The sequence below is a fragment of the Chiloscyllium plagiosum genome, unplaced genomic scaffold (assembly GCF_037043375.1).
Source record: "Chiloscyllium plagiosum isolate Xiang-an unplaced genomic scaffold, Cpla_swu_hap1 HiC_scaffold_8, whole genome shotgun sequence".
Lineage (NCBI taxonomy): Eukaryota > Metazoa > Chordata > Chondrichthyes > Orectolobiformes > Hemiscylliidae > Chiloscyllium > Chiloscyllium plagiosum.
This window is the reverse complement of record NW_028270146.1, coordinates 59505453-59526146: the sequence shown is the minus strand read 5'-3', so window position 1 is coordinate 59526146 and position 20694 is coordinate 59505453. Positions and strand designations below refer to the sequence as shown.

At 40.2% G+C, this 20694-nt stretch overlaps 1 protein-coding gene across 7 annotated transcripts in view; it reads left to right on the top strand.

Annotated features, from left to right (window-relative positions):
* The window catches only part of LOC122553636 (uncharacterized), a 112620-nt gene that overhangs the window by 28620 nt on the left and 63306 nt on the right, over positions 1–20694 (top strand). For 4 of the 7 annotated variants that reach the window (XM_087989887.1, XM_087989884.1, XM_087989883.1 and 1 more), the window contains one exon: positions 3657–3869. In XM_087989887.1, coding sequence (XP_087846013.1) covers positions 3657–3869 — 213 coding nt within the window. Of the gene's footprint in view, positions 1–3656; positions 3870–9041; positions 9260–20694 lie in introns of those variants that run through there. The other 3 variants (XM_087989886.1, XM_087989889.1, XM_087989888.1) reach the window with 2 other exon arrangements.

Here is a 20694-nt window from a genome sequence, read left to right as displayed (position 1 = left end):
TGGGAAGTGGAGTTACAGTCACATTAGTTTTAGGAACATACATGTTTTTTTGTGAGGCTCCTATCTGAAACAAAAGTGTTAGGAATAGGAGAAGAACAAATGGCCAATCGAGCTTGCACCATTATTCAGTTTGATCATACAATCTCCCCTCCCTGGATGGTCGTATTTTGATTCTGAAGTATGGAGGGTGCAGGTGTGTGTGACACTGGTGTACACTGACCTCTGATGGAATTCCAAACTAGCCACAGGGGTTGCCAGTGCAGAGGTGGGCTGTGGCAAAGGCTGTGCTCTGGCGGGTTTTTTTGCAGCTCAGAAAAAGAATCCTGTAAACCATCTTTACACCTCCCACTCTCTCACGCCCTTGTACGTGCCAAATAACCCACTGTCAAATTCTAACCCATGCCATTTCATTTCCCCCGGCATCAACCTCAATGCCTTCCAAATCATCCATGCTAAATTGTGACTCTCTAAAGCCCCAGGTCCTGTATAGACCCTATGTTCCTCTGCTCATTTCCATTGCCTTTTACAGCCCTTATGCCAGCATGAAGTGGCACATCCAAAATCCTTTGGTGTAGATTTACAACTCGTGGAGTGAAGAAATTTCCCCTCATTTCAGTTATCAATGATTAACCTCTTATCCTCAAACTTTGTCCTCATGTTCTAGATTCCCCAGTTAGGGAAGACTCTTAAGTATCGACCTTGTCCAGCCCTTTCACAATATTGAATCGTTTAAAGAGATCACCTTATTATTCTAAACTCCAGAGAATATAGATCTAATATATCTAGCATCTTTCATAGGATACTCTTCTCATCCCACAGTCTGATGAACCTGGTGCCAATCAAGCGGGCTGCTTTATCCTGGATGATGTCAAGTTTCCTGAGTTCGAGCTGCAGTCATCCAGAAATATGTGGAGACTATTCAATCCAACTCCTGACTTGTGCCTTGCAGATGGTAGACAGACTTTCAGAGTCAGAAGATGAGTTATGTGCTGAAGGATTCCTCGCATCTGACCTGCTGTTGTAGCCATTGCATTTATATGGCTGATCTAGTTCAATGGCTTTGTCTATCACTGTCCTAAGCAAGGTTAACTCTCATTTCTCTCTACAGATGCTGTCAGACCTGCTGAACTTTTCCAGCAATTTCTGTTTTTGTTTCTGATTTTCAGCATCTGCAGCTCTTTTGGTTTTCATTCTCTCTAATACTTGCTGCTTCTACTATTTGGCATGCAAGCAGTCCTGTTTGGTATATCTCCTGGCATTCCCTCCTGCATTTTCCATTGAACCAACTGATCCCCGCTTATTGGTAACAGTAGAGTGGTGGATATGTCAGGCCTTGAGGTTGCAGATTGAGATGGAATATGATTCTGCTGCTACTGATGCTCCTTATGAATGCCCAGTTTTGAGCTGCGAGATCCGTTCAAAGTCAATTCCATTGAGCTCACTTGCTCCCACTTGCTCTGTTGTATTGCCATTTTTTTTTTCATTTTGCAAATCTCCCTCCACCTTTAAATTTAAAGATTTCCATACAACTCTCCATGGCATCTCTCAGCTGAAGGCTATCCCAAAGGTATTGCTTCCAGTTTGTCCAGTATTGTTGAAAGTATCCATGAATCAAACCTGTTTCTCTTACACCGTTCTTTGAACCACACGTTTAACTTTCCGATATCATTTACCAAATGCCAATTGCTTGACAGTCGATTTAACTAACAGGCTTGGCTCTGAATTGGGTGGGACTACTTGGAGCAAGCTGCAATTTCAGGAAAGGATATTCCAGTTCCTAATAGGAGTAGGGACATATGGAAACATTCCCATTTCTCCTTACCCAAAATAAAGTCATTTAGCTTTTATCTTTCTACCTTCTCTGAATTGCTCAGTTTTTGAGGCTGGGAAACCCATGGCCCAAATTCAAGCCTGTAAGTCAATTTAAATATGAGGCTGCAGCTTTATTATCAAAAAGGAATTCCTGATGAAGAGCTTATGCTCGAAACGTTGACTGTCCTGCTCCTCGGATGTTGCCTGACTGGCTGTGCTTTTCCAACACCACAATTTTTGACTTTGATCTCCAGGATCTGCAGTCCACACTTTCTCCAAACTTTATTACAACAGGCAAAGAGATAAATCATGTCCTAAAAGCGAGTTGTCTGTAAATTCCCATTCTGCTGCTTCTAAACTCAGAAGTAGATGGATCGGGGAGTTGGGTTGATGTTTGATTTGAGATTTAAAATTCTATTAACAACTCACCTCTCCCCAGCCATCCATCTTTGAGAATTAAAATTATTCCCTTTATTCCTGTTTAATTGTACTTATACCATGTCACAGTGCAAGTTGCTGGTTTTGACCAGTTGTTGGTTTTGCTGGTTTTTAACACTGTGAAATGAATTTTGAAGATTTGTTGCTGTCTTGTATATTAAAAAGCATTCATAATAATTGCCTGATTATGGACAAAGCCATACTCAGTTTCTGAGTGTTTTTGAGATGAGAACAGTGAATTGAGGGGGTACCTTTTCATTGTCTTCCATTCCTTTATTCCATTCATTAGTGTAATTGCACTTTGTTTTGTACTGCATCTTGTCAGGCTGTGAGAAATCTAGATTGATGTCTTTCATGACAGCTTAAAAAGAATTTTTAGCGGTGCTCATTGAATCATGTCTTTACCGACATTATTACAAGCCTTGGAACATAAAATTCCTTTTAAGAAATCACAAGCCTCAAACTTTCTTAAAATGAGCATAAGCATGTTTGTGTAAATATTGACTTTATGGGTGCCATTCTTCCCCTTGCAGATCAATAAATGCTAGTGCAGTGTAAGGTATGTCATCAATCATTGAGAGAGATAAATGTATAGTGAATTCTAAAAGACTTGGAGAGGGTAAGTAACATCAGATATTTTTCCCCCACTACTTGGTATATCAGTGATAAAGGAGGATTGAATTAGGCCACTCATCAGAACAGCAGTGTGTGGTGAAATTGATATAATAATCTGGTCAGCAGATATATTTAATTTGGGGTTATACAATGAACATTTGAAAAGGAAGAATATAAACATGTATCAGAAATGAGAGAGTAATGGTATTACAACAGATAATGCTCTTGTTCATTGACTCCAACACTTGGGAAAATTTGATATCATTTGTTTTGTTGGGTCCAAATAGATACAGCTTGTTGATGTTATGAGAGTCTGTGGCCATGAATTCAAATTCCAAATGTTGCATTTCAGATCTAAAGTTAATTCTTTAATGCAATTTACTTATAAACTTCAACTTTCTAAAACCTTTTCCTGTAAATAGTTACCATGCTTAGTGTTCTTTTATTTAAATACATTTTTATATTGAATGTTGCTGGCAAGGCCACCATTATTGCCCATCCCTAAATGCCCTTTTAGCAAGTGGTTTGCTAGGTATTTCAGAGGGCATTGCTGTGGCTATAGTGGCACATCAAGGCCAGATTGGATGTAATCTGTGCTCATTTAAGGGTCACCATCACTGAGACCAGGTTTCAGTTCCAGATTTATGAATTGAATTTAAAGTGTTGTGTTAGGATTTGAACCAGTGTCACCAGAGCATTTGCCTGGACAACCTTAGTTGTTAGTCCACTGAGATTGCCATGAAAATGCCATCTCACCCTATTTTATATATCAATGTTTTGCCCCTTTGCAGAGTTAGATGATGATGATGATGATGATGATGATGATGAGGAAGACTCAGATGAAGACAGCATGGATTATGAAACAGAAGTGCCTTCGCTGCCATATGTAACACCTGGCGGGCCCATAAGAGTCAACCGAAACTTGACAAAAGTGATGGAGATGTCCTATCAGCTTCCAGATTCCTTTGAGTGGAACCAGCATGATCAAGGTACTAAAAATCTGGGTAAGAATAAATAGCTTCTTATTTATTTGCTATTTTTAAACAGCATTAAAATAAGATGTTAGCTCAGTACTTGGACAACAGTACTTTTTAATATGATGACAAGATATTGGGAACGTATGCATTATGCCCTCATTTAGGATGAGATTTGACTCTCCACATGAAGGATTGGTATGAAACTTAATTTTAAATCCAAATGAATGTATATTGTGCTGTTGTATCTGGAAACAAAAAAACACTTAGATTTATGAGAGGTAGTCCTGACATGTTCAGGTAAATATGCAAATATATGTGCACAATGAGATTTTTTTCTGCATTTTGTAAATTCTGCATACTTCTTGTTGGCATTAATGCAGTGAAGGAAATTGCCTCATATCATTGTGGTTTAGTAACAGGAAGGAAGTGACAATATTAAATTGGATTCATACAAGGTTTGAAGTCATTTTCTTTCTTAATTTGTACAGAGTTGCATTTTTGGTGGTGCATTCTGTGGGGCGTCCCATTTCTCTACTGCAATGGCTGGACCAGTGTCATGGTTTAGGCATGAGAACTTCTGCATGTATGCTTTTCGATAGCTGGGTTATTCATGTAGTGCATTAAAGTGAGAATGACCAATATTGGAATTTCCAGATCTTGTGACTTGTGCCCCAATTATAATTAGCTGAGATCGATATACTTGATGTAAATACCTGCATGAGTATTTTGTTATTTCTGTGCCCCCAAGCAACTTGGAGCAGTTGCATTAGGGCTTTTACAGTATTTGAGATTCTGTCAACAATAACCTGAGGCGATGTGAAATCACTCCATGTCCTGTAGATCAGCCACCAGATGCACACAATAGTAATAAAAGTAAAATACTGTAGATGCTCAAAATCTGAAATAAAAATAGAAGGTGTTGGACAAGCTCAGCAGGTCAGGACGCCTCTGTGGAGAGAGAAACTCAGTTGGCTGATACGACTCTTCTTCAGAACAGTTTCTAGTTCAGTTCCCAGTATTCCAAAGCAGGTGCAGGAGCAGAGAACCTTAAACATAAAAATAACTGCTCAAATTTGCTCAGAACAGTTTCGAAGAAGGGCCGCTGGGCCAGAAATGTTATCTCTACTTTCTCTGCGCAGATGCTGATAGACCTGCTGAGTTTCTGCAGAAATTTCTGTTTTTACTGTAACAGAGAGACCTGGTTGTGAATGTGCAGCATCCATTTAAGGTGGCAAAACTGATAGAGAGAGCTGCTAATAACAGATTCTTAATAGGGGTGAAGATTACAAAAGCAGGGAGGATAAATTGAACTTATATGGGGACTGGTTAGACCTCAACTGGAGTTTTGTGCACTGTTCTGATTGCCACATTTTAGGAAGGATGTGAATGCATTGGCAAGAGTGCAGAACAGAATGGATCCAGCAATGAGAAACTTCAGTTACAAAGATAAATTGGAAAAGTTCAGACCGTCTTCTTCAAATGTTGAGGTTAAAGGGAGATTTGATAGATGTCTTCAAAATAATGAGGGATCTGGACAGAGTAGATGGAGAGAAATTGTTTCAGCTTGTAAAAGGATCGAGAACCAGAGGGCACAAATTTAAAGTATTTTGCAAAAAAAAGAAAATGTGAAGTGAGCAAACTTTTTTCACATAATGAATAGTTAGGATTTGGAGTGCACTGCCTGGAATTGTCAGGTAGGCAGGTTCAATTGAGGCTTTCAAGACAGCATTTGATTATTACTTAAATAGAAACTTTGTGCAGGGTTACTGGGAATGGCACCAAGTCGCAGTGCTCAGAGAGTGGTTAAACATGATGGCCTCCTTCTGCACCATGACAATTCTGTGATTCTATGCAGTATTATTGAGATGGCTATCCAAACACACATTTTTCAAGTGTCTGTGACCATTATAAGAAGTGCAAGGGATCTAAGACAGTTTAAAAATGATTGGTTGGTAGCAACACGACAAAGGGAGAAAGTTCCCTATATTTCAGGCAAAGAAACTTCAGTTAACATTCCAGAAACTGTTCACACTTGTAGCTGTTACAATAATATTATTTGTTTGAATGCATTGGCCAAAGTTGACAAAAAGCCCAATGGACTCTTGTAAGGATAGTTGTTGACCAAAAGCTGATAGTGGAATCAGATATTCTCTCAAAACAAATGGCTGCCAGGATGAAGCGAGGAGGTTGTGCCCTGGAACTGCAGGTCAAAACACAATGTTGTGAATGAAGAATGATCCATCAGAATTTGGCAGTATTACATGTCCTTGATTTTACACAAAGCTATTAACCAATCAGTAAGGAAGAATATCCTAGTTTAAAAACATATTTAGTGTGAAAATTGAAGACTCCCAAAAAGATCCTTCATGGTTGAAACTCCTTGCAATCTGATGGTGACATCTTTGTACATGACAGTAGCAATCTCCATGGAATTCCCCAAGACCAAATAATTTTCCACATAGTCAGCTTTTCATCTTCCATCTCCTGTTTGAGCTGTTTTCATAGTGGGTTGATTTATAATATATCTAATATTTTCATACTTCAGGCTAAGTGCTGGATTATAAAATCAAGAACTAGCAAAAGTCCTTACAGATATCTCATGAACTCCATCAGCCTTCTAGCCAGCTTTTATCAGGTTATGAGGAGAGCACCTTGTAATTGTTTAAATTTGTATAAATTTTCATTGCTCTGACAATGCTGCTTTCACTCCTCCCCTACTACTCTCAACAATTCCCAAAACTCCAGGGCAGAAGATACTTTGGAGGAGGATCATGTGAGGATGCACCATTACATACTGTTTTTCTAGGTTAGCACAAACAGTAGGAAATGCCCTCTGGGTTGATCACTTGGGTGAAAGATGAATTTGAGGCAATTATTATATTCAACATTAAATTAATCACCCTCATCATATTTGACATATTAGCCTGCAGTATGGTTTAATACACACCGCTGAGTTTGCACTGTCAGCTTATCATTTATTGGATGGTCTGAATGTTCTTGCAGAGTGAAGTGAGTGATGAACAGGGATAATTAATCAGAGGGCCAGTTCGCTGATGCATCACATTTCTTGCTGCAGGAGTTTAGGCTTTTCAATTATTTATCATGTGTGAGCATTCCTGGCAAGGCCATCATTTGGTGCTCATGAACCTTCCTTTATTTCATTCGAGAGGAAGTGGTCCTCCTTCTATTGATGATTTCTCCAAAGGACACTGCAATTCTAATTCCATTATTTTATTAATGTAACAGTACAAATCTGCTATTTTAAATAAATATAGTCTGCTGCAGTTATGAATTGACATTTCATGAATAAATACATACCTAGACATGACCACATCTAAATACGTATTCATTCTCATACAGCTTCAACACTGGCATTTATCCAATAAAGTGGAAAATTGCCCAGGTATGTTCGGTACATAAGATATTGAACAAATCTAAACTTGCCAGTAATGAGACTGATGGCCTACTCTTAATAATTAGTAAAACAATGGAAGATATTATTGTAGCACTGGAAACGAAAATTTACAAACCAGTAACCGACTAAGCAGTGTTCAGTTTGAGCTTTACCAGGACTGCTTGGATCCCAACTGTGGTGCTCTATAAAATGGACAAAAGTATTGAATTCCAGGCATGAAGTGAACACAGTTGCCCTTGGCATTGAGGCAGCAGTGACAGGTTTGGTATCAAGAAGCCCTCGTCCATGGGAATCAAGGGGAAAATGTTCAGCTGGATGGACAAGTAGAAAGGAAGATGTTAATGGTTGTTGGAGGCCAGTCATCTCAGCCTGGGACATTTGTTGCTAGAGTTCCACAGGGCAGTGTCTCAGACCTGACTATCTTTAGCTGCTTCATCAATGGTCTCTCTTCATCATGTGTTCCTAAATGGGGATGTCTGCCCATTACTTCAGAGTTCCCTACGTGCCCTCATCCCACATACTTCTCGTGTAGGTGACTTCTACTGCCTTCCAAAGGTACACAAAGCCAAAACACCGGGACGTCCCATTGTGTCGGGCAATGGGACCCTATGTGAGAATCTCTCCGGCTATGTGGAAGGCATCTTGAAACCTATTGTACAGGGGATGTCTAGCTTCTGTCGCGACACTACGGATTTCTTACAGAAACTCAGCACCACGGACCAGTCAAACCGGGAACATTCCTCGTCACAATGGACGTTTCCGCACTCTACACCAGCATCCCCCACAATAATGGCATCGCGGCAACAGCCTCCGTACTCAACACCAACAACTGCCAATCTCCAAAGACCATCCTACAACTCATCCGCTTTATCCTTGATCACAACGTCTTCACCTTTGACAACCAGTTCTTCATCCAGGCACACGGAATAGCCATGGGGACCAAATTTGCACCCCAATATGCCAACATTTTTATGCACAGGTTCGAACAAGACTTCTTCTCTATGCAGGATCTCCAACCAACATTGTACACCAGGTACATTGACGACATTTTCTTCCTCTAGACCCATGGCGAGGAGTCACTGATAAAACTACACAGTGACATCAACAAGTTTCATCCCACCATCAAGCTCACCATGGACTACTCTCAGCTATCTGTCTCATTCTTGGACACATGTCTCCACACTCTACCGCAAACCCACAGACAACCTCACAATGCTACACTTCTCCAGCTTCCACCCAAAACATATTAAAACAGCCATCCCCTATGGACAAGCCCTACGCATATGTTTAGATGAGGAGGAACATGACGGACACCTGGAACTACTCAAGGATGTCCTCACAGGAACTGGGTACGATGCTCAACTCATCGACTGCCAGTTCTGATGTGCCACAGCAAGGAACCATAATGACCTCCTCAGGAAACAGACACGTGCTGCTACCGACAGGGTACCCTTCGTTGTTCAGTATTTCCCAGGAGCTGAAAAATTACGCCATGCTCTTTGTGACCTGCAACACATTATCAATGAGGATGAGCACCTCCCCAAGACCTTCCCCACACCTTCACGACTTGTCTTTAAACAACTGCCAAACCTTAAACAGATTGTTGTTCGTAGCAAGCTGCCCGGCTCTCAGGACAACTCCATATAACCCTGTCACGGTAGACGCTGCAAGACGTGTCAGAGTGTGGACATAGATACCACCATTACGCGTGGGGACACCTCCCACCTTGTACATGGCAGGTACTCATGTGACTCAGCCAACGTTGTCTATCTTATACGTTACAGGCAAGGATGCCCGGAGGCATAGTACATTGGGAAAACCGAGCAAAGGCTACGACAACGGATGAATGGGCACCGCACAACAATCAACAGACAGGAGGGTTCCCTCCAAGTTGGGGAACACTTCAGTCGTCCAGGACATTCAGCCTCGGACCTTCGGGTGACCATCTTCCAAGGTGTGCTTCGGGACAGGCAGCAGAGAAAAGTGGCTGAGCAGAGGCTGATAGCGAAGTTCGGAACCCACAGGGAGGGCCTCAACCGGGACCTTGGGTTCATGTCACATTACAGGTGACCACCATTGCACTATACACACACACACATACTCCTTCACACACACACACACAGGCACTCCTATACACACATACACATGGACACACATACACACAGATGCACACACAGACACCCACAAACACCCTTACAGACACACACACTTCCACACTCATACATGCACCCCCTCACAGATTTAAGACACTCTGCACTCACTACACACACACATACACTTTCTCACACTCTCAGCCCCCAACCCAGACAGACGCACACACACAGACAGACGAAGACCCACATGTGCACACATATTTTGTGGGGTGAATTTGTACTTTCAGGGTTACATTGTACTTTGCTCAAAAATGCATGCATTCATGTAAAACTCTGAGCTCAAAAACTGCATGAATTTATGTACAACTCCATTATCTCACTTTTTAGATTAGAATCAATCTAAACATCAGGGCATAGACAGAGAACACAGGGGGCCAACACCTTCAACATATTGTCTAGCTATCGCCATTGCTAACGGCTAACCCGAGAATGCAACTTTTTTAAAAAAAGGTTTTGTGATTTACTCATGAAAGAAGTGAAACTATCACTGTATTCGAACAGATGAAAGGCCTAACAGACAATCAGTTTTTCAATGTATAATTTCAGTTACATCACACTGTAAATTTTTGCTATAAATTCTGTGTTAGGATTGAGCCGTCCAGTATCACCTGATGAAGGAGCGTCGCCCCGAAAACTAGTGTGCTTCCAATTAAACCTGTTGGACTATAACCTGGTGTTGTGTGATTTTTAACTTTGCTAAATGTTTAATCTTATATTGTTATAGAATTGGCATGCAAATCAGTAGGAAGCACAAAATACAGGATTATACTTGAATTTTGTACATGTAACCTACAATGGAATTTAATGTTCTCTGCTACAATGTATTACTGGTGGAAATTGTGAAAATTAGTTGCTTATTTATGCTGAACATGCATTGATGTCATCCCATTTCTGTCAGACTGGATCCACATATTTTTCAAGCACGATAAGATAATAGCTATCCTATGAATCATGTTCTTTCATTTCACCGAGGACTTTTATTATTCAATTATATCATAGCACTTGACGTCATATTTCAACCCTACATGAACTGAAGTACTATATTTCAAGCCTCTCTCTTTTGTGAATATGACTGTGTAAATCTAATTTGCTGGTGCATTAAATTTATATCATTTCATCTTTCACTTATTAATAGTTTAAGATCAGGTTGCCTACCTGCATTTAGTTTCTTGACCATGAAATTCTCTGTGATATATAGAGTGAAACATAAAAGCAGATAAAATAATTTAAAAGATTGTTCAATAAAACCTGATCTAAACGGTGTCACTGTATGAAACCATGCATTGAAGTACCATTGATCCATTCAGTACTCTCATTTGATACAGAAATTTACTTATGGCTTCTTTGGTCATGTCATGTGAATAAATTGTGGAATGTTTGACTCATATCTCACGTGCCTTACAGATTTTAAGTCTGCACTAAATATTCTGTCTGGCTCAACATCACTGAGCTATCCAATAAACTAATTCCAAGTCCTTTATGATCCAAAGTTTTAGCTAAGTGATACATGAGTTGAGGTGTCAAAAGAATGTAGTCCTAAATGTGTGAACTAGTTAGATTTCCTGCAAATCCCTACGTGAATTTCTTCTGTTTTTATGCACTTGAAAGTTGAAGCCACTTGTAAATCAGTAAGTTGATTTTAAAATACAACATACTGTGTGACTATGACTGCATTTATCAGTGAGGTAAATTGTTTATCCTGACCTATTGCCTGGTAGTTGGAGCCTGGATAGACCTTGATCAAAACAGTCTGCAAGATGTGCCTTTGATTTTGAAGTTATGCTTTCCCCAGGAAGATGTCCTTGTCATTCCTGAATGTAGGTATTTAAACAGAAGGGAGGCAAGACCTTGCTGGAAACATGCAGCAGATCTTCCATTATGGACGGTAGCGCATGAATGAAGTAAATATAGCTTATTGGGGAAACTAAAAATGGAAGTCCACTTATTATGGAGAAAGCAAACATTCTTCAATATTTAGTTGTTTTGCCTTACTAATTTATATGAAGCATATATCTGTTGAGAAATGTTATATGAATTCAGAAGAAGATATGCAAAAGATTACAAAGTAGCACAGCGAAATGGGAAAGATAAGAACATAAGGACTAGGAGGAGGAATAGGCATTTCAGCTCCTTGAGCATTTCCATTGTTTGATACTACCATGGCTGATCTCATCTTAGCCTCAACTCCACTTTGCTGCTCACTCTCCAATAACCCTTCAATCTATTACTAAGTAAAACTGTGTCTGTGAAATAGCTGCACAGAGGCCAGTATCCCATCACCAACATTCCCTTTATTTACATATGCAATGTACACTGGCTGTGGGCAACATTGGCATTCCTGCTGCTATTTCAATCTGTCTCCTCCTTAGAGTTACTCAATATCTTGGCAGTGTGGAGGAACAGAGGGATCTGGGTGTGCTAGTACATACATCCCTCAAAGGTGCCACCCAAGTGGATAGAGTTGTTAAGAAAGCATATGGTGTTTTGGCTTTCATTAACAGGGGAATCGAGTTTAAGAGCCGCGAGGTTTTGCTGCAGCTCTACAAGTCCCAGGTGAGACCACACTTGGAATATTGTGTCCAGTTCTGGTCGCCCTATTATAGGAAAAATACAGAGGCTTTGGAGGAGGTGCAAAGAAGGTTTACCAGGATGCTGACTGGACTGGAGGGCTTGCCTCAGGAATAAAGGTTGAATAAGCTCAGACTTTTCTCTCTGGAGAGAAGGAGAAAGAGAGGAGACCTGATCGAGGTGTACAAAATAATGAGTGGAATAGATAGTCAATAGCCAGAGACTTTTCCCCAGGGCAGGATTGACTGGTACGAGGAGTCATAGTTTGAAGATATTAGGTGGAAGGTTTAAAGGCGACGTCTGAAGTAGGTTCTTTATGCATAGAGTTGTGAATGTATGGAATGTGTTGCCAGCTGTGGTGGTGGAAGCAAAGTCATTGGGGACATTTAAGCAATTGCTGGACATGCACATGGATAGCAGTGAGTTGAGGGGTGCGTAGGTTAAGTTACTATATTTTACATTAGGATTAAACCTTAGTACAACATCGTAGGCCAAAGGGCCTGTTCTGTGCTGTACTTTTCGATGTAAGTCTATCTATGTAATCACAGCATTCACTATACTCTGGGGTAGTAAATTCCACAGATTCATGACATGTTGAGAAAAATTTGGGGCAGGCTGTCTTTTGATTGTCAAATTATCCCTGACCTTTTGAAAAATGTAGGGATTATGGGGGGAAATCTGGGAAGACTAAACAGAAGCTTGTTAAAATTACTATTCTCCTCAGACTACATTGCAACTGAAGTAACAGTACATTTAGACTCTATAAAAATGAAATGTGGACAACATAATTATCTGTTGGCTTTCTTCTGAAAATAGATTATTGTTCCTTTTCAGCTGAAATCTAGTGTCTAAATCAATATTAGATACAATTGTAATTTTATTTCTAATACTTTTGGAACACTGCCTCTACCACAGCAAAATAACATAAAGTCTATGGATACTCTATTCTTGAAAGGAAACTAATCTGAAGTTAAAATAATTCATGGAAATCCAGACCAGTATGTTTCCCTGTTGCTGCTAACCATACCCCCATCCCCATTCCTCGTGGTCAATGTATTAAAATGTTAAAAAATAAGCCCTATCCCTAAAAAGTCTGATAATTTAAGGCTTAGCAGCAACAGGGAAATCTGCTGGTCTGGGTTTCTATGAAGGTTATGGAATTTTAACTAACTGTCAGTCCTTTACCACTGATAAACAGACCCTTGACTCCAAAAGAAGGACTGATAGCAGCAAACTACCCAAACTGCAACATAACAGTGGTCAGTTTTCACTGGTCATGAGTCTGTGATTTACGATTATACTATGGTTCTTCTGGTGACCGACATTCTAATATTCCAGTTGAGGACAGGTGTCATGCTTTCAGGATAAGCCCCTTGTCTGAAATACCTTTGGTGCTTTTCCAGACAGTTTTCAAGAAAGATGTGTTACTCTGCAACTTTTGATGTGTATCTCAAATCAAAGATTCTTTTTGTTGTTGTATGGAGAATTGAGATCTTATATGCAGAGTCCTGTGCTCAGGCAGTGTGAACTTTATTTTGCAGTGTTTAAAGGAATTAACTTTTTTTATAAGCTTTCATTTATAGCAGAATATATCTTTTAACTTTACCTCTCTCTCACTATGTGTGTCCTTCACATGACAGTAGGTGGGAGTCTGGGTGATAGGACTGCTTCTTGATCCCTGGGAGTTGGGAAAGCTGGCGATGTTGTGGCTTTGACCTTGCTGTGTTTGGTAATGGTCCAATCCAGACTGTGAGGGTTGGGAGTCCCATCCTGGTTTCTATGTTGGGTTTCAGATCTATGAGCTGGAGAGGGATTGAAGAGAGAACAAATTAAGCTGTAAGGTAAGATAAACAACAAATCAAAGGAGAGGGTTGTATGTAACGGTACAGCATTGGGTAGCATTTGAGCTTGTGGTAGGAGGATAACAGGAATAGAAGGGTGAATGGAGATTTGAACACTGTGTTGTGAGCTATGGGAGAGAAGGAGGGCTGCAGTTTATACTTTGCCTGTATCCTCTAATGGAAAAAGTAGCCTGGAGGCATTGGCAGCAATACTGTGTCATGCCCAGAATCTCCTGATCAAAAGGACAGAAGAAGATAGAAAAACAAAAGAATAGAAAATGAAACAATAACAGTAGCCAGGAGAGAGAAGCATAATAAAAGCGAAAAGGAGTTAAAAATGGAGACCTTAACGAGAAAATGATGCCAGCAAAGGAAGATAAAAGAAAGAGACCACAACCTCTGATCTGTCACGTGCTACATCTTGGGAGATTCACTCTTTTATTCTCTCCGATGCATTAAATTATCAATTTAGTCTGAAGGAAGATAAAAATCAGCAAATTGCATGACCATGCTATTTTTCATTTGTTATACTCATCATTGTTGTAAAATATAAGAAAATAGAAAGTGGTGCTGGTGGGAATATGAACTAAATTGTGTGAGTGAGAAGGATTTGCAAGAATAAGAAAACTATGTGTGTGCTCCTCATGAGTATATGAAATGCTTTGTTTAATGTTTACCATTAAGCAACCTATTTGCATGTTAGTAGATTTTGAAATTATATTTCACATTATGACAAAGAATTGTGAAAATCCACTTCAAGCAAATATATACCAACTATTAAAACTGCCCTTCATATTTGAGCTGCTATTCCAGGGATTCTGCAGCTTTATGGCAAGCAAATCCTACAATCCTTGAAGAGGTTAGTCCTTTAAATGTAGCTTTGAAGTGACCTAACCCCTAAGTAATGAAATTATCTTATAGGCTGAATAAATAAGAAATTACCCCAGTGGTTTCAGACCAGTAGTTCCAGTGTCTGGAATATAAAAACATGAGTATATCACTTAGCCCCTTGAGCTTATTCCACAGTTTGACTACATCATTTACCAGCCTCAATTCCATTAACCATAATAGCTTTGTCTAATGAAAACATATCAGCCTCAGTTTTGAAAGTTTCAATTGATCTAGCCTCAACAGCTATTTAAGAGAGATTAGAGTTTGATACTTCACAGAGGCGATCAGTAATGACTAACAGCTCCAGAAAACGTCAGAGGATCATAGAGTCATACAGCACAGAAACCGACCCTTTGGTCCAACTCATTATGCTGATCAAGTTTCCCAAATTAAACTAGCCTCACTTGCCTGCGTTTGGCCCATATCCTTCTAAATCTTTCCTATTCATGTCCCCTTCTAAATGTCTTTTGAATGTTGTAACTATACCTACCTGCATCTATCACTTCCTCTGGTAGTTCATTCCACATATGAACCAGCCTCTGTGTGAAAAAAAATGCCCTCAAGTCGCTTCTAAATTTTCCTCATCTCACCTTAAAAATGCACCCCTTAGTTTTGAACTACTCCTCCACCCTAGGGAAAAGACCCTTGTCATTCACCTTATCTACACCCTCATGATCTTATAAACCTCTTCAAGGTCATCCTTCAATCCACTATGCTCCACTGAAAAAAAAAGTCCCAGCCTATCCAGCCTCTCCTTATAATTCAAACACTCCAGTCCCGGCAATATCCTGGTAAACTGTTTCTGAACCCTCTCCAAGTTAATAATATAATTCCTAAAGCAGGGTGACCAGGACTGTACACAGTACTCCAAAAGTGGCCTCACCAACGTCCTGTACAACCTCACATGATGTCCAAACTCTTATATTCAGTGAGCTGAACAATAAAGGCAAGCATGCTCAATACCTTTTTATCCATCCTGTCTACCTTGACACAACTTTCAAAGAACTGTGTACTTGAACCCCTAGATTCAACAACACTGCCCAGGACTCTACCATTAAATGTGCAAGTCTTGTCCTTGTTTGTTTTACCAAAAAGCAACACATTGCATTTATCAAAATTAAACTCCATCTGCTACTCCTTCGTCCATTAGCCCAATTGATCAAGCTCCCTTTGTAGTCTTAAATGACCTTCTTCACGGTCAACTATACCCCAATTTTGGTGTCATCCACAAACTTACACGTTGCCTCCTAAATTCTCATCCAAATTGTTCATATAAATGTCAATCAAAAGTGGACCCGGCACCAATCCTTGTGGATCATTGGCCTCAGACCTCCTGTTTGAAAAACAGTCCTCCACCACCACCCTCTCTCTCCCACTGTCAAACCAATTTTGTATTCAATTAGCAAGCTGAGCCTGAATCACATATGATCTAACTAATTAGTTTACCATGTGGAACCTTGTCAAAGACTTACTAAAATTCATAAGTTAAAAAACATAAAGGTGGATAACTCTCCATGACCTAATCAAGTGTATCCCAGGATATTGTGGGAGGTTGGGGAAGAAATTGCAGGGCCCTGAGCAGAGATATTTGTACCATCTACAGCTGTGGGTGAGGTTCCAGAGGACTAGAGGGTGTCCAATGTGTGCCTTTGTTTAAGAAAGGTTGTATGGCGGTCTGGGAACTATAGACCAGTGAATCTGACATCAATAGTGAGTAAGTTGTTGGAGGAGATTCTGAGAGCTAGTAATTATATGCATTTGGAGAGACAAGGACTGATTGGGGATCGTCAGCATGGCTTTGTGCATGGGAAATGGTGTTTTACAAACTTGATTGAATTTTTTGAGTTTGTGACGAAAAGGATTGATGAGGGCAGAGTGGTAGACATGGTCACGATAAAAAGTAAATAAATTTTTCTCTGGCACATACAAGTAATTGTGTAAAGCTGGGATGTCTTAGTTTAGCATTAGAAACAATGTGCTGACTAAGTTCTACAGATCACACATTGACTATGTCAGCAGTATAGGAAACATCATTTTCCATTTAATCATTTAAATCCATCTTTAAGCTCCTAATTTTGATCTAAGTTATTAGTATAAACTAAATTATGCTTGAAATTTTTTCAGGTGACTGAAATGGTAGTTTAGTTAAAATCTACTATTTTACAGAGTCACATTTTTCTGGCCTGAAGTCTCAGTTAGAACAAATCAACAACTTGAATTAATCGAGCGTTTTGTGTATAGGAGGACTTCTCAATATACTTTTTAATAAGGGAGGAATGGACAAAGTAGACAGTGAGGAAAGGAACAGGTAATAATGGGAAGTGCAGAATTGTAAGAGGTTAACAACACTACTTAAAACTAGCCTTTGCCTCTTAAAAGGGAGGACAAAGTCAAAGCTCCCATGATGCCATGTTCTAATCCAACAGGTTTATTTGAAACTGCAAGCTTTCAGAGCCCCGCCTCTTTCCTCAGGCAGCTACTGAGAACATACATTAGACAAGAAATTTAAAAAATCAAAGGGTCATACAACTTATGTGAATGTATTGAACATACCTAGATGGCTGTTAAATCTTTAATCAGTTAGAGTGGAGGTGCAGGTTTCGATTGATAAATATGAAAATCCTATAATTTCTTTTAAGTCACTGCCCCAAGATAACTTCAGGTTTTATCAGAATAAGGGTGACACATCAGGTCAGACAATGCATTTTAGATGTGAGGCTATGTTTCAAGTCCGTTTGTATCTCAACCTGGAGTCAGACTGGTTTTATTTCCAAAGTAGGAATTTATAAAATGACACATTGACTGAGTGTCTACAGATCACGTGTTTTTTGAACAAAATAGAATGTATCTGGGCGGCACGATGGTTCGGTGGTTAGCACTGCTGCCTCACAGCACCAGGGACCCGGGTTTGATTCCAGCCTCGGGCAACTGTCTGTGTGGAGTTTGCACATTCTCCCCGTGTCTGCGTGAGTTTCCTCCGGGTGCTCCGGTTTCCTCCCACAGTCCAAAGATGTGCAGGTCAGGTGAATTGGCCATGCTAAATTGCCCATAGTGTTAGGTGCATTAGTCAGAGGGAAATGGGACTGGGTGGGTTACTCTCTGGAGGGTCGGTGTGGACTTGTTGGGCCGAAGGGTCTGTTTCCACATTGTAGGGAATCTAATCTAATCTAATCTGCGTATGAGTGTGTGTGAGTGTGTGTGTGTGTGTGCTTGAAAGAGAGTGAGCTGAATAGGATGCAAGAAGTCCTCTGTCCACTGGTGGGGGTGTGAGACCAGCTTTCAAATTGTGGGTAGATAGTGTGAACAGATAGCTATGGCTATCAATACCAAGATTCTAGTCCCAAGAATTTAGATACAGATCTGTAAAAAATCCAATGCCCATTATTATCAACCAGACCAAATCCCTTCAAATATTTAGAAGGTAGTCTAGACACTAACATTTTCTTACTTTAAAGTGTTGCATTCCAGATAAAACCAGGACAAAATAACTTCTTAAAGCCACAATATCATTACACCATTCAAGATCAGAGAGTGTATCTTCAAATGTTACATCCTTTGTTGCATGTCACTAACTTCCCATACTGCTCAATACACTACATCTGTAAAACTCATCTGCAAACAAATTGACCATAAGCATGACATGCCCCCTCAAATTCATTGCTTCACATTATCCTTATATACATGGAATTTCCGTAACCCTCACATCCACATCTCAGGTTGTACACACATACCCAATGACATATACATCACTCAAACAGATTGCACTATACTCACAGATACAATTCCCTCTCACTGACAGGGTAAGGTGGCACATAATGGAAGACAATGCCACCTTACCAGCAAGGAACAGGTAATGAATGTCATCACCTTGATAGAAAATCGTTCGTTGCAACTCTGGAGCAATCAGGCTGTGACCAGAAGCCTGGAGGATTTGGGATAAGAGTGTTGAACTCTTTATTGGTTTAAGCCAATAAAGAGTTCAATACCCTTACCCCAAATCCTCTTCCTCACATCCCATATTCTCATACAAGCTGCAGATGCTGTAAACATGCATCTCTTTTCCTTCAAATTCCATGGAGCTCTCACCACAGCCATACTCTTGTACATTTCTCCTTTCAGACATCCAAGAACTATAACCTGGCCAGACAGTAGTGGACAAGAGAGAAGTCAGTAATAAAAAGGAATCACTGAGATCACTCTCATGTTTGCCAAAGCCAATTGGAGCATACATTAGAACTTATACAGACTAGTCACATGGTGAGACTCTGGGTACAGTTGATCTGCACCTCGAGCACAGGTCAAGGGTAGCTCAGGTGCCACTTCACAGGACGGTGAAGTTGTACATGGTTTTGCTGCAAGAGAGTCAGCTGAATCCTTTGATGGAGTGACCAACAGAAGAAGGCTAATGGCTACGCACACTGAACTGCCTGGTTCAACAGCAGAGTTGAAGAAAGCATGTAGTCAATGACAAAGAACATACTGCTGTCCAGCACAAATTTGACACAGGGTTGTATGAAGAACTTGGATCCAGTCCTACTTTTGTGGAAATGGTGGTTAAATCCTCTGTACATTATTGACCCAACCGTGATGCAACATGTAACGGTTGATGATTCAACTTCCATTCCAGCAAAAGGAGCAGTCACCTAAGTCCTAAGACTTGTATACTCAGACGACTTTCCTGCAAGCTTGCTGTGACATCTTACAAGCTCAGACAGTGTAACTGAGGATTCCAGTGTTCAAAGAGACTTGCAGAGTGCCACAGTATTCCAGCAATGTGCCCTCTAACAGAACACAAAAATTGCTGAGGCACCACCCAGAGGAGTTATGGTCATTCACCCTGTCCTCTCTCAGGATTATAGCTTCCTTCTTCCTGCCTGCCAGAACCCTGACAGATGTCATCAACCAGCCAGGCTACACTGCTGTTTCCATTACCGTAATTGTGCCATCTAGAGCTGTTCAAAATCACCCTGCAAGGCTACTTGCAATCTCCCTTTGTAAAAGCATATAGGAACACCGATCTCGGTAAAGAAGGGGAGAACAGGCACTAAGGAACTGCATATGAGTGCTTAGATCATATTTGTATGTACTGTGACATGGTTTGAATTTTAAATTTACATTGGAATATTTATTTTGTTTTGGCTTTTAATTTTGCATTTTTAGCAAAGTGATGGGTAGTAATTTAGGCTAAGATGTGGGACTTTGAATGGGAATTTGAAGCTTTATTTACTGATTTTACTGTCAGATTTGTCAATCACAAACAGCCTAACCAAAAAAAAGTTGTTGGTTATCTTCTGTCCTCCTTTTGTTCTCTCTTCTTCCAGCTCTTCCTTCTAAACTGTCATCTGTTTACTTTATTATTTTTTGAAATTTATATAAAGGCTAATATATTTCAATGAGATTTGAGTTCCCACTATCTTAAATAAATTACACAAGTGTTCAAGTTCTAAGACTTTTACTGTGAGAAACTAAACATAGAACATAGAACAATACAGCACAGAACAGTCCAGAAGACCACACCTGGAGTACTGTGTGCAGTTCTGGTCTCCAAATTTGAGAAAAGACATTCTGGCTATTGAGGGAGTGTAGCGTAGATTCACGAGGTCAATTCCTGGAATGGCAGGATTACCTTACACTGAAAGACTGAAGCGACTGGGCTGGTATACCCTTGAGTTTCGAAGACTGAGAGGGGATCTGATTGAGACGTATAAGATTATGAAAGGATTGGACACTCTGGCAGTAGGAAACATGTTTCCGCTGATGGGTGAGTGCCGAACCAGAGGACACAGCTTAAAAATATGGGGTACACCATTTAGGACTGAGCTCAGGAGAAACTTCTTCACCCAGAGAGTGGTGGCTGTGTGGAATGCTCTGCCCCAGAGGGCAGTGGAGGCCCACTCTCTGGATTCATTTAAGAAAGAGTTGGATAGAGCTCTCAAAGATAGTGGAATCAAGGGTTATGGAGATAAGGCAGGAACAGGATATTG